The sequence below is a fragment of the Bombus flavifrons genome, chromosome 11, assembly GCF_040668555.2.
Source record: "Bombus flavifrons isolate JBK064 chromosome 11, iyBomFlav1_principal, whole genome shotgun sequence".
In the NCBI taxonomy this organism is placed as follows: Eukaryota; Metazoa; Arthropoda; class Insecta; order Hymenoptera; family Apidae; genus Bombus; species Bombus flavifrons.
The window spans coordinates 3775714-3789981 of record NC_138452.1 but is presented as its reverse complement, the minus strand read 5'-3'; the positions used below and the strand labels follow the sequence as shown (position 1 = coordinate 3789981).

Here is a 14268-nt window from a genome sequence, read left to right as displayed (position 1 = left end):
AAGCTTTTATTCGTAATTTTACTAATGCATAGAAAATGTTACAGATTAGCGAATGACATGCATTTATAATTCCGAAAAATAATATTGGTCGATTCTTATAGACGACAAACATGTCGACCAATGCGACGCATCCCACCATAATTAAATCGATATTTATTCGATTATTCGAGGAGCTATCAACCTTCTCTCAGTGAAGTCTCTTCGTCTAACGAATTATTTTGATTGATACGCCAAATACTCTTTTACAGAATACAGAACACAACAGTTCTCTGAAATGAAAAAAGAAAAGGGAATTATTTCGTTGCTGTTATTGTTTATTATAAGTCTTGTACGTGGTGATATGTTTTGTAGTCTTGTAAATCGAGAAGATCCGTGCATTAACTTGTGCGAAAAAACACCATTATCTTTTACAAATGTACGCGTTATCAGCAAATATATGTTTATAAGTTACATATTATGAACTGATACATTAATGATGACGATGACGTTCATTAATTCTAGAGTAAATATGTCAAATCATGTTGTCAGCGAGGATGTAGATTCTTCAATTTAGTGGATTTACATTATGGATTAGAACCAAACAGCTTAAATGGTACTAGGGATGCCTGTGAAGCTTGTATGTAAAGCATATAATGATTATAATAGCATTTAAATTAAAACTAAATCTAATTTTAATTATAGAATAAAATATATAGTATAATATTTCATATAATTATTAATTTAAAAGATTATTTTTGCATGCCGACTAAAAATATTTTTTATAATGTAAATTACTTTCTAAAAAATTACGTAAGATTATTGTAACTAATAAATTTCTAAATAAAATATTTCTTCATTTTGTTGTAGCATGTGCAGAAGCATATACAGCTCCTCAAGATCGCTATGCATGTAGCACTGGTTGTGATTTCATGGCCAAACAACGTGTTTCAGATTTGTTATCACTATTTTCTGTTGCTGTCTATATAGAGGAAGGTGTAGATTCCAACTTACTTGTAATGTCACCTGATATACCTGAAAATGATATTTTGAGTGATCCAGGTTTGCGGAAAGAGCTTTTTCCAGGATGGTGGGATTTTAATGGATTTAAATTGCCACAAACATATATTAAGACTGTTCCATTAGATGCTGGGGTAAGTTTTTAACTGTGTATTTTATAATAAAAATTTAAATGATACAGTTTTAATCATTTATTAAATATATCAATGAAACTAAATATATATATATAATTCAATGAAACAAAAGTTTCTTGTTAATTTAATATTTCTATTTTTTAAATTTTAATCATAATATATATCCCGTTTTTGATATTTATCCTGTTTGGAAATTTCACTTTATGTAGAATATATTTATTTATTATAAGTCATATAAATCTGATTGATCATGATATGATAGACAGTGGATTATGGTGTACCATCAGACTACTCTGGAGAAAATGACCAATCAGCTTCAGTACCTGGATCTGATTGGCTTCAGTGTGCCTCGAAACATATTGGACTACCACATTGGCTTTTAGCCTCTGCTATTGCAGCAGCAGCATTGTCTGCATTTTGGTTATGTTTATATCCAGAAAAACCTACTGATCCTTTTAAAGAAATACTTATTGAAAAATCTGATATTTCTCCAACAGCAACATTATATGTACACGAAGCACCATTTCATAAACAGCCTCCACCAAAATATTTTGATAGCGTAGATCCTGCAGAAATTAATATCAAAGTTTAGCTAGGACCTTTAACTTTATAATTTTTTCAATAATTTTGAAGGTCGTTGAAATTTCAGTATGATAACGCCGTTTTCAAGAAATTGTTTATATTATGTATCATAGATTGTTGTGAATACTACAATTATTAAGAAGTATCTGTACTCTCAATTTTCAACAAAATTATTCATAGACGAAAGATAATCCTCTAAGAATATATGTGTATAAAAATAAGACTTTAAAAAGTTAATTGAGATTTTGAAACATACATATGAAAATTAAAATCAAAATAAATGATAAAATAGGTAATAAAATATTTTGTGGGGAAAATTTATGGTTGAATAAATGGTGATATATGATAAAATTATTTTGTACAGAATAACATTGTTTTTTATAATAACAGATCTTATTATTCTTCTTTTCCCAATAGATAAAGTAACTGAAATCAGTATCGAAATAAAACTTGCAAAGTAAAAAGGTATATGCACATGTATAAGACTGCAAATTATGTACTTTATTAGTAATTGCGTAAGGATTAAAAACTTTTGTATTTATATCAATATATTATTTTGTTAAATATAATGTATAAATATAAGAAAATTTATGTATGATCATTGAAAGCAATTGCTTTTGGGAAGTTTTATTTTATTGTTCTTACATTGGTTATTCATTTTAATAATGATAAATTCTATTTTACATTTAAGTACAGTCAGCTTGTTTCAAGATGTTTGTATATTTAATGCATGCATGTATTCTTTTGTATCTTTTATATCCTATATTATAATATAGTGAAGTTTAAAATCATAAAGATGAATTTTGGAGTAAAAGGGTATGTATTTGTAAAAATTATAGTTAGAAATTTATTTTATCAACTTATCTTAACTTTTAGTTTACATGGGGAAATGTGAAATATTGCAATTATAAAAACAAATATGATACAGTGTATAGTTAAGGAAACTCTAAAACATTATGTATGATATTATGTTGTATCATTTAAATACATGATATCTTATGTCATTGTAATTATTGAAATATGGTTTGAGGCTTTTCGATAGTACATGTCAACTACATTATGCAGTAATATATAAATTTCATATTTCTTCACAACAAACTAAAATTAATTATGTAACCAATGTAAGACGTTACTTAAAAATAATTAAAAAAGTCACAATGTCTTTATCCTTTAGTAGAATATTATGAATTATTGAATATGCAATGTTTAACAATTTAATGTAATTTAAAATAAAGGGTCAATGAAATAGTTACACAATTATTAGTGTATTTATGTTTCAAAAAATATCTTTTTCGTATTACTGTAACGTTAAGGTGATAAAATATATCATGGTCTTATTCAGAATAAATATTGATATATATTGATGTAAATGTTACAAATAAGATGCTAAGATGATACATTAATGTTATAAATTTTTTTATGAACTAGTTTATAAACAAGATTTATGTGTCTTGTATATCATTATAGGAATTGATTTCAAAATTTGCTCTATAAAAAATGAGGAAACTTTTTTAATGTTTAATATCGATACCGAAAACTAAAGTAATTATAAGTCTTTGAAAAATTGTCAGAAATATTCAAAACTTTAATATGTTATGAAAATTGTAACGAAAATTGAAGTTAAATGTTTCTTTTAATTATATAAAATGCAATATGCTGTAAATATTAATATAATTAAAGGATAAGAAAGTATATTTCAAACCAAAGTATCATGTTCCTTATATAGGATAGTGCTAATTTATTGTATTAATATTTATTATCTCATTATACACTGCAAAAATAAAAAAAAAAGATAAGGTATGCAAATAGTACTTTTTATTATACTCCATATTCGCACTATTTTATTCAAACAGAACAATTTTTAGAATTCTTATTATGAGACAGGAAGTTAACTTTAACACGTAACAAGTGACAAGATTAGCACCTTTTAAAATGTTGATTACAATCATCGAACATAAGTATATTCTACTGTAATAAGGAAGGTTTACATTAATAGTAAGTCATTTAATCTATTTAATGCAAAAAATTGTGTACAAAAAACAAATAACTATTTTGAAATTCTTTTATTATTTTTTACGTTAGTTCGAAGTTTTCTATGATAAAGAATTATTTTTTTAATTCAAGATAACCACAATATGTACAGTATAAAAAAGTATCCTGAATCAAAAAAATATTTAATTCTTAAATATAAAAGGAATCAATTTGTACAGTGTAGTTAACTTTGTTTAAATATTATCCTAAGTAATTAAAGCATTTACAGCCAATAAAGTTTTGGATCATCTCTTCTCACTTGTAATTTTAATACATGTCTATATATTTTTAATGCTGGACCTAGAAGTAAATCAAGTCCACTTAACACATCAGACCGTTTCAGTAATAATAAAGAACTGCCATCAATGTCCTGAAATACATATCAATATAAGAAATATGAAATATTTAATAATAGATACCAGATAACACAAGTTCTTTTTAGAAACAGAAGAAAAGTACCTGTTGTCTGAATACTTCTGCTTCTTTCGGAAAAAGTCTTGCAAAATATTGATACACTTGTTCAGATGTCCAATTAGAAGCATCAGGTATATTTGGATCAATTCCATCTCTTGGACCATCATCTTCCATTTGGTCGGAAGATCCTCTAGCAGGGGAAACTTGAGGACTTAGAACTGGGGGTAACACAGGAGGATTCGATGGCGTATCAGGCCTACTAGTAACCAGATTAATATTCTGGTTTATATTTGTTTTATATTGTTTTTGAACACAATCATTGCACTGCCACTTTGAATTTGATTTAGGAATTATTATACGTGGTGTGTGGCAATAATAATGGTAAGCATCATCACAAGTAAAACATGTTGCAAGTGGTCCCTGTAAAATTAAGCTATATTACAATTGGGAAAAAGTTGTTAATATATTTTTTATAATCTACTTACAGCATCTGAGGTTTCACAACATATTGTACAACTCTTGCAACGTTCACATTGCCAATTGCTACCTGCTTTTTGAATCATTTCTTCTGGACTATAAATACAACTTGGATGTGCTATAAATAAATGAAAATATATTAAATCATTAATTTTAACATTTATCATATTTTCAAATATGATAATACCTCGTACAGTACAATCACGACAAGCAACTAAAGTCTCTTGTTTTTCTTTGGCACAAAGACTACATTGTCTACAAGGTCCATCCTTAACAGTTGTTTTAGAAGAATCCTGCGATTCTTGAGGTATAGAAGATTTATTTTGCGAGCCTGGTTGTCTCCCACGTTTTCTTTTTACAAGATTATTGTCAGAAGGATCAAATACTTTTTTTGCTCTCTGGAACGAAATTGTATTTTCAATTTTTTCAACATATACAAATCGAATTAAGAACCTTAAGCAATCAATTATATTTAAAAAATAGAAAAAGATACATACCTTTCTACGAGCACTACGAAAGCCTCCAACATTAGTGTTGGATGGCGTAGGCGAAGGATTAGTGGAACTTCTCCCCGCATCCTCGTCCTCTCGTTCTTCGCTCAAATGTCCAGTCTCTTCTCTCTTTTCTTTTTGCGAATTTATTTCTTCTTTATTATCTTTTTGGTAGTCCTCAAATTTGATCTCTATGTCCATAGGATCGTCTGTTCGAACTAGTAGGCGCTGTTTACGCTCAGCTTTCGACGACCTTTTAAGGTTATGAGTCTGATTATCCGTATTTTTTGAGTCTTCTTTCACATCTTCAACGGAGGTTTGCGATAGCTCCTGCGGTTCTCGTTCTTTCAAAGAATCGTGTTCTACTGATGATTCGGTATTTTCGTTTCTTCCAACGATTATCTCGAAACATTCTTCTTTTCTGATCTGTGGATCAGATTTGGGGCTTGCCTGACGCGAGGACCTCGGTGTATTCGACCTAGAGTCCGTAATCGTCAGGTTTTCTGTTTCGTCAAAATCATAAAGACCACCTGTGGTTGATGAAACAGTTTGTAATTCCTTACGTCGCACGTTTCCATTCTCAAGGGTAAAAGATTCTCGATGTGGCTCAGCGGTGGTTGTCATGTCAGACGTCGCCACCAACGAGTAATTGCCGTTAGATAGACGCGTCAAATTACCACTTGCTACTTCTTTTCCAAGAAAATCCTCTACCATACGTCTAGAAGTAGGATTTGAGACACCATCAAGCAACTGTTCAATCAATCTATAAGCTGGTACACCTTGATCAAGGTAATCTGGCTCCTCGACAACGAGTTCTGCCACGGCACCCGCTACCATCCCGGAGTTTAATTTCTCTTTGACGAAACCCTCCGGTCGATTTTTGTAAAGCTGTAACCGTGACCATTTCGAAGCATTTCGGTAACTAGTATTACCCTTATAGTCAACCTGTATCACTTTTTCTGCTTCGATTAACCGATGAAGATCGGCTATGGTGTCCCGTGCATCCACCGAAAACTTCCTTAGTAAGTAGTTGCAGATGCGATCAGCGTCGGGTCGCGCCTTTCGTCGACGCAACTGATCTATTGCCTCCAGGATTTGCTCCTCATGGAGTATTTGCGTTTCTACTCGGTGTTGCTGCATTATTACGCGTCGATAAAATCTTCTCTGCCACAATAGTATATCTGACAATTTCTATTCACACGATCGTTAAAAAGAACGTAGGACCAATGTAAATTCGTTTCACGATGATCTCTGCACGTTTTCACGGTGCTCGATGCATTCGCGCGTGATGTCATAACGACCGGCAAAATTCTATATATTGCGCGTATACATCCGCTCTTACTTTATCATTTAGTTGACTTTCGCATAAATGTCCGCTCTGTTTTCGAAATGATTCTTCTTAGAACGTAACATGAAAGCGAAACTCTTGCAACCGTATACCTATCTCAATTTATTATCGCGTAAATATCGAAAGTTCTTGATTACCATTCGAAACAATGGGTAGATAAAATGTCGATCATTCTTGCGGTGGAAACAGTCCGCTCCGCTTCGTATCAAGCGCAGAATCGTTCTTACACATATAAACAAGTGGAAGTAATACGTTATAATAAAAACGTGTATCTCAATATATTTCTACGTATACGGATTGTCTAGTCGCTTTTTTTTCAACTGTACAAGCATATCGGATTGAAATGAGAAAAATAACACGACCGATGAAACTCGTTAACGTGATGCAATATTATCGATTGCACGGATCGACCAAGTCAATAACGTGCAAAATCTATGGCGCATTCGGAACGCGCGAAATGTCCGCTGACTGTTTGGCGTTAATCAGCCGAGTAAAGCGATTAAACGCGGCTAGGAAAACGAAGCTCACGAATTATCACTTTCTACCGTCTTATGTCCGCTACCGGGAGAGAATTTCGAATCGCGTACCACAACTGCGCTGATCCATTGTTGGACTGAAGCCGAGAGAGGTGTACACGACGGCGACGAAGAAGCAATCTGACACAGTCAGGTCGTCCGCCGCTGCTGGATCGAACATCGAACTGCAGCGCGACGCATTTCACACCCTTTACACGCACTTTTAACGACGTCAGGATACTTTCGTGTCCACGTACGTAACTTCCTTCCGGTAATCGTCCTCACTGACGATTTAAAATTCGAACAAATCGTTATCGAGGTATCGTAGTCCGAACAAAGAGAACTGTCTTCGTATTAATTCGAAATTGCTTGCTATCTTTCTCTTTTGTTTCGCTCGTGAAAATCCACCGATCCATGCACCCATAAATAATGCCTTCTTCACGAGGACGAAACGGTATAACCGGGGAATAATCGCACTACATACGTGCCAAGTGACCGTCGAACGTTTTCACCACGCGCCAATCGTCCAACAAAACGGATACCTCTCCTCTTTCGCTGATCTCTCTCCCTCACCGTCTGTCCAACAACTTTTCCACAGTATTGGATCTCTTTCTGTAAGCGCGCTTCGCGACAGGCCACTTCGATACACGCGACCAAACGATACACCACGATTTCATGAGTCCACAGTCCTTATGTGCATGCCACACCAACGCGTATTCGCGCTTACGTGTATATATGTTATACGCGTATATGCGTATACGTACCACGCGGGATATATCGTCGCCGGTTGCGTTCCCTGTACTATACCTTTGTACGTGTTGACACTGTGTACAAACCGTTCGCTAAATCTTTCTACGCTCTATCACCTCGATCGTATGCGATGACAAGTACTGCAATTTTAAGAATATCGATAAGCTTAGACAATCGTATCGCACAATAGCTATCGCAGTACACGGCAAACCTGCGAGACGCGGTCTTTTACCGAGGTAGACTCGGTGCGCGCCAGCCTCTTTTCTTACTCCCGGTTTGACCAGACAAAAATCATTGCGAATCCACGCACACCTACAACAACATCGATTCGCTTATTACAAATCGCTTTTACTTCGATCAGTTACGAATTTTTTTCATCATTTCCTATGTCGTTCCGCGATAGTTTCACGAACATCGCATAACTCCGATGTAGCGCAACGCGTGAGACGCGCTCTTTTCCTAGAGGCGGCCTCTTGTGCGCGCCGCGCTACCTCTGCTCGTTTCTACAGAACGCCCAAAAAGATCGAACTCGGAGAAACTGTGACGCACTTCACCTCACTGCCACTGTCACTTCCGAGAATTCTCAAAAAATCGTTTGCATCGCCGATTAACTTTCCAAACGAGCTGCTTTCACAAATTATTTCGACAAAAGCGAAGAGCGCGAAGCCGGGTGCGGCTACACGCAAGTGTGGACGGTCCGCCGCTGGAGTACGGAACACGCGGAGCGCACTTTTTGCGGGGACTGGTCCGTGCAGGTACGGCAATGTCTTTCTTAACACCCTGTAGGAATCGGCTTCTGCGCATTGCTTTACCAATTTTGCAGTTATTCTAATAACACCTTTTCTTTTTCCTTTCCTACCTATTGTCATTTAACTACGTAATTTTGTCACCTTCTTATTGAAGTAATTTATTTAGTAAAACATAGTTTTTTGAAAAATATTGATAGATATTCACAGAAAAAAGATTTTAGGAATTTTACTCTTAATAACTACTTTTTTTCATATTTTGCTAAATATTTAGTACGGTATGATATATTACGCAGAATTAAGCGATAATTTATTATATATGAGTTTAAAGCATAATGTATTTTTTGTAAATTTCAATTGAAATAAAAGTATGTCTTGGAAGAAAATTTTTTCTATGATTTACGTGTGGTACGTTACTGTGTCTGTGATTTTAGAAACGACCGTGACGTATCGGCCATTCCCGAGCGCTGCTATCCTCGTTCCCGGCCGAGTAGCTCCCTTTTGAGCCTGCTTTCAGATCGACGGATCTGACGCAACAGATCATAAGCAAATTTTAAGATATGTTGCACGTGGCACAATTTAAATATGCTTATTTTTGTAGAAGCTTTTGATACCAGGCTCCGTTTGAAACGCGTAGAATTGGACTTTTCGAAGGTAACAAAAGTATCGAGAAAAGTATATAAACTGTTGATTATGAAAATACGAATGCTTAATGAGCAAAATAACGTACGATACAATATTAGATATATTTTGTATAAGAAAATATAGATTATAACTTTTTACGTTAGACTAACAAATATGCCCCATAGTAGTAAATGGAGAAATGAAAGAAGGAAAATGGTAATTGTTTCGTGTTTCAAATATTTTATTGTAAAACACTGTAAAAAAAAATGTAAATGTAAACAATACACACGTTGTAAAAAGCTTTATGTATGTTTAACAATACAACCATTATCAATTATAAAGGAATTTTATAAATTAAATATAGCTGTTTTCTTTGTCCATCACATTTGTACTTGTAAAACTGTGCCGCTGAAGTTTTGAGATCTGTTAAAAAAATATTATAATTTAATTATTATTTACAAATATGGATGATTATTATTAAGATACGATTTTGTACATACCAAATTGGTCGGCTTTACTTTATGGATAAGTTTGTTACTATCCCTTAACGGACTTCGCTGGATATTGTTTCCATTTTTGACCTCAAATGAAGAATGTAATCGTTTGCTTATAGGAGGTGTTTGTGCTTTTGGAATACCAGATTCTGTTGGTCGTCGTTTAGGTGTCGTTTTCTTTGGAGATGGTAATTTATTACTTCTAAAAAATAAATTACTTTTTATTGTTCTAAGTTTTCAGATATAAGTTCAACATACCTTCTTGGACTATTATTTAGCCCACTCTTATTACTGGCATTTACACGTGTAGTTACTGGTGAAATGTCACAAGAAAAGTTACGTTTTTTTGGGCTGTTAGCTACATGCGATTGTACTTTTCGCGTTTTAGAATGTTCAGTATCTGGAGTTGATGAAGCTACCGGTTTTGAAGATCGCGATTTTTTTACTGATTGAAGTCCGTTGGTTGTGGAATTAGGTGTACTACTAATTATCTTATGAGGTGGTGTTGTACTTCCAATAGATGAAGTTATTTTTTTATTAATATTTTCTGCAAAAAAGCCAAATAAAATATTAGTATAATAAGGAAAAATAGAAATATAATTTTTTTATTTATTTAACAATATACCTCTTTTTTGCATATTTCCTATAGGAAGAATAGCTTTCATTGGTCCCTTTTTATTTATTATATCAATGTCTATCTTCTTCTTCAATCTATTTTTAACTGTACATATCATCGAAGTTTTTTCTTTCTGTAGATCTAAGGTTGCTCCCGTTTTAGTTTGTGTATCTAAAAGGAGATATAAATTAATTATCTTAAATATTTTTCTTGTCAATTTTATAAAAACAAAAAATTACCTCTTGGTAATTGATTTTTATTGTTATTTATAATGACTTTTTTATTCAATACTGGGCTAACAAACCCAGGATCACTAGGAAAACGTTTTGTTACTTCCTTCAATTGAGATGTATCTTTATTGGTAGATATTAATGAACCTGATTGAGTCTTAACTGGTGGTGTTTGAGATACAGATACACTTCTTCTAATAAAATTTTTACTAATTGTTTGCTTCTAAAATAGACATCATTATCTATATTAATTTATTAGGCAATTTATTAAAATTTTGCAATTTTTTATAGTATTATGCTTACTTTTGATCCTAAGTTTAAACTCAATCTATTAACCGATTTCGATAGAAGTGATGACTGCTTCTCATTTTCAGATTTTAGTTTTGATTTTTTTGGAGTTTGTTGAATTTCTATATAATCATTCTTACTTTTTGTATCTTTATCAATATTACAATTATTGGAAGCAACATTCAATACCTTTTCTAAATTTTTAAGTATATTCAAAGTTGGATGTTCTTCAGTCTGTCTACATATTAATTTTCCTATGTTTGCAAGCAGTTCGATTACCACTTTTTCGTTCAATGGACTGTTATTTTTCTCTTTACAAGAAGAATCGTTTTCAGGTATTTCTTGAGCACTAAATTCATTTTTATCTTTTTCTTTGTTTATGTTTTCAATATTTATTTCGATTCCTGAAGTTTCACATTTTAGTTTATTATTTATATTATTTAAGTACTTTTGATTATCAATACATTTACTCGTATTTACATCATTTACATTAATGTCTTCAAAGAATACTGATTCTTTAATACTTTCTGTTGAATCACCAGTCAAATTACCTTCTTTACTATATTCCATATTATTTTCTGTCACATTTTTAATTACTTCCAAATTACTACTTGATTTTGGTGGACTCTTTGATAAATTATTGGTTGTGTTAAAATAAGTAGTTAATAATTCGGTATTGTTCTCACAATTAATACCTAAAACTTTCTCCAAATTTTCCAATAATTTATTTGCTTCTATATTCTTTTCTGTTCTGATTAATTTTTTAAGGTCTAGTAAAAGTGTTACTGCTGTAGTACGTTTTTCCATTGATATTGGTTCAACAAGTTCCATTTCTAAATCTTCCACATCTTTTTTTATTTTATTACTAAATTCGTCTTTTCTATCTTTATATAACTCATTATCTTTATTCTCTGTAACTTTTATATTTTTTGATTTTGAACCAGCTCCATCAGGAGATACAGGCAATTCAATTAAATTTTCTGAAGTTTCATCATCAAATGCTGGTAACAACTCTAATGTCCATGAAGGATTGCTTGTAATGAGATCATCAATGTTTGCTAAACAATAAAATGCAAAATACATATCATTTTAAATTATTGTTGCAAATGTATATTTAAACTATGTATACATTTAAGTATCAATTTTGCTTATTTTAAAAATATATTCTAGTACTGATCATTTTTATATTTTCTTTTATATTTTTTTGTTTTAGTTATTTAAGGCTTAATTATTGATCTCTTTTATTATATACTCTTGCTACATTTTCTGGTATTAAAATTTTATTAGATCAACATTATCCAAAGAAGTTAATGAGAATTAGATTTTTGATAAGCAACATCGATATGGTACTTATTATATGTATTTAAAAAATATTGAATGTAATAAGAACTTACAGCCCGAACTGGTTTTTATGGCCAATTCTTCAAAAGTTTTTGCAAGAAGTTTTGCTTCCTGAAGTATTGATTTATTAATCTTATTTCCTTCCTGTAAAGTAAAAATGAACCAAGAAATGTTTTTTGACAAATAATTTTTTATATATAAATTAGGAAACTTACAAGGAATACAGAATCTGACGATGTATCTGAAATAGTACTTTTATAGTGTTCATTGCTACAATTACTGTCTGGTGTGAAAACATCAACATCTATTAATTTATTATTTATATCACACATTTCATTTTTTTCAGTTACAGTTGTACATTCTTTTATATCACTGGGAGAATTATATGTGAGTTCATCTTTACTACTGGTACAATTTTGAGGAATGTGAATCCCTGATAATCTTGCTTTAAGTTTATTAAATCGATCTGTTAAATCAGACAATGAGGATCTTGTTGATACATTTGCTACAGAAATCTCTAAATTCTTTGTTGGTGATAATGCAGATTCTCTTTCCTTATTATGATCTTCACCTTCAGTTAATTTTGTATTTCCTGATCTTTCTGACGAACAGCTTTCTAGGAATGTTCGATTCATAGTTCCATTTGATAACATTAGTGGTGAACTAATAGTTGAGGAAACAGAATTTAATTTAGGTATAGAAGAAATATTTGACAAATTTGAAGATATAGAACTTCCACTATCACTTTTTAAAAATCCTTCATTTAGCATGTCAAGCGAATTTAAGGAAGAGATGTTACTTGCACTATTAGAATTAGTTCTTAATGATGCAGATAGTGATATTTGATGTAGACATTCTGATCTCTTTGGAGATGTTCCTCCTTGTGAAAAAGAACGCCTAGATTTTGCAATTTTCAAAGTTGCATTAGGAACTAACATTTCTTTTTGTAAAATAGATTTTATTTCATTTTTATTTGATTCACTGTTTTCTTCAAATAATGTATCATTCATCACAGATTGATTCAAGATGGATAAATCAAGATCTTGAACATTAATGGTAGGTATAACATTATCTGATTTAAAATTATTGCTTAATATATTAGTATTACCTGAATTAACAATTATACTTTTACTAGTTATTTTATTAGCTTCTGCATTGTCTAGATTTAATTTGCCATTAATTAAAAACTCATCTAATGTTTTATTCAGTTTTAACTTTTGTCTATTTTTCTTCTTAGAAACACGACTATCTGGTAAATCAAAGGAACCTGATCTTAAATAAGTATTCTTTTTGCATTTTACTTTCAATGCTTTTTCTAAAGTTATTTCAAAAGGATCATCCTTTTTCTGAATATATTCCGTAGTTTTATGTAGCACCATATCAAACGGATTATTTTCTAAACTATCACGTTTTCCTATCATTAGAGAACTTGTTTCGTTCATTCGAGTATTATAGTTATTGCATATAATATCTGCAGGAGCTGGTATTAAAGGCGATGCAAGTCTTGAACTTAATGAACCCTTTTTGTCAGGGCTATCTAAATCTATAAGATCACACATATTCACGTTTTTCTGTTTACGACGTTTGAGATCTTCACTTCCAATAATGATATTACAATGTTGTCATACCAATTAAATGTTCCTAAAATCGTAACGAAATTTTATGATACATATTATTATTATTATTATTTGCAAACATCGTTGTCACAATCTGTAAATATGTGAATTGTTTCTCAACAAATACATAATTTCTTGATGTATATTAAATTTCACTTTGATCATTGATATTTAAAAATCATTTATGTTATATGAATACCACCTTAAATATAAATTGTTTATTTTTTGTATAATATTCACGTATTCGGAGATACTAACGTCTAAGTCTAGATACTTACAGTTGCTATTACAGACAATTTAAAAGTTTCTACTCTACTGCCCCCTAGTGGATATTTAAAAACTAAATGCTAAACGGAAGTTATTTATAACGTATTTCAAGATAATTTAAGAAACAAAAATAAATATATGCATAAACTATTAAGAAGTTAAAAAATTATTCTAGCATAGAAACTTAATTTCTAGGTCATAAAAATTATAGAAGAAGCACATGCTTAAAAGTTATATTGTTATATTTTCATATATGTATTACCATTCCCTACTACTACAAGCATATTCACATTTCAGTCGCCGTTATA

General features: G+C 31.4%; 3 protein-coding genes across 4 annotated transcripts; 1 reads left to right on the top strand and 2 right to left on the bottom strand.

The window, feature by feature from the left end:
• Positions 1-140: 140 nt before the first annotated feature.
• Positions 141-2319, top strand: LOC138184662 (transmembrane protein 59-like). Its single transcript, XM_069122793.1, has 4 exons — positions 141-415; positions 502-616; positions 847-1130; positions 1393-2319. Exons 1-4 carry the CDS (start codon positions 275-277, stop codon positions 1720-1722), a joined length of 870 nt encoding a protein of 289 aa, XP_068978894.1. The 5' UTR covers positions 141-274; the 3' UTR covers positions 1723-2319.
• A 1186-nt stretch (positions 2320-3505) lies between these two features.
• Positions 3506-8431, bottom strand: Lint-O (L(3)mbt interactor in ovarian somatic cells). The gene is made up of 5 exons (XM_069122792.1): positions 5132-8431; positions 4822-5032; positions 4643-4752; positions 4203-4577; positions 3506-4113 (listed from the first exon to the last, which is right to left on the bottom strand). The coding sequence occupies exons 1-5, from the start codon at positions 6263-6265 to the stop codon at positions 3967-3969; spliced, it is 1977 nt and encodes a 658-aa protein (XP_068978893.1). The 5' UTR covers positions 6266-8431; the 3' UTR covers positions 3506-3966.
• Positions 8432-9331: 900 nt separating this feature from the next.
• On the bottom strand, positions 9332-13987 carry LOC138184660 (serine-rich adhesin for platelets). Of its 2 annotated transcripts, none has more exons than XM_069122791.1 (8): positions 12293-13987; positions 12131-12221; positions 10752-11794; positions 10458-10671; positions 10228-10389; positions 9861-10149; positions 9609-9804; positions 9332-9545 (listed from the first exon to the last, which is right to left on the bottom strand). In XM_069122791.1, the coding sequence occupies exons 1-8, from the start codon at positions 13634-13636 to the stop codon at positions 9489-9491; spliced, it is 3396 nt and encodes a 1131-aa protein (XP_068978892.1). In that variant the 5' UTR covers positions 13637-13987; the 3' UTR covers positions 9332-9488. The 2 variants fall into 2 exon arrangements, with proteins under 2 accessions (XP_068978892.1, XP_068978891.1); XM_069122790.1 differs by having other exon boundaries at positions 9332-9531; positions 12293-13986.
• Between the last annotated feature and the right edge of the window lie 281 nt (positions 13988-14268).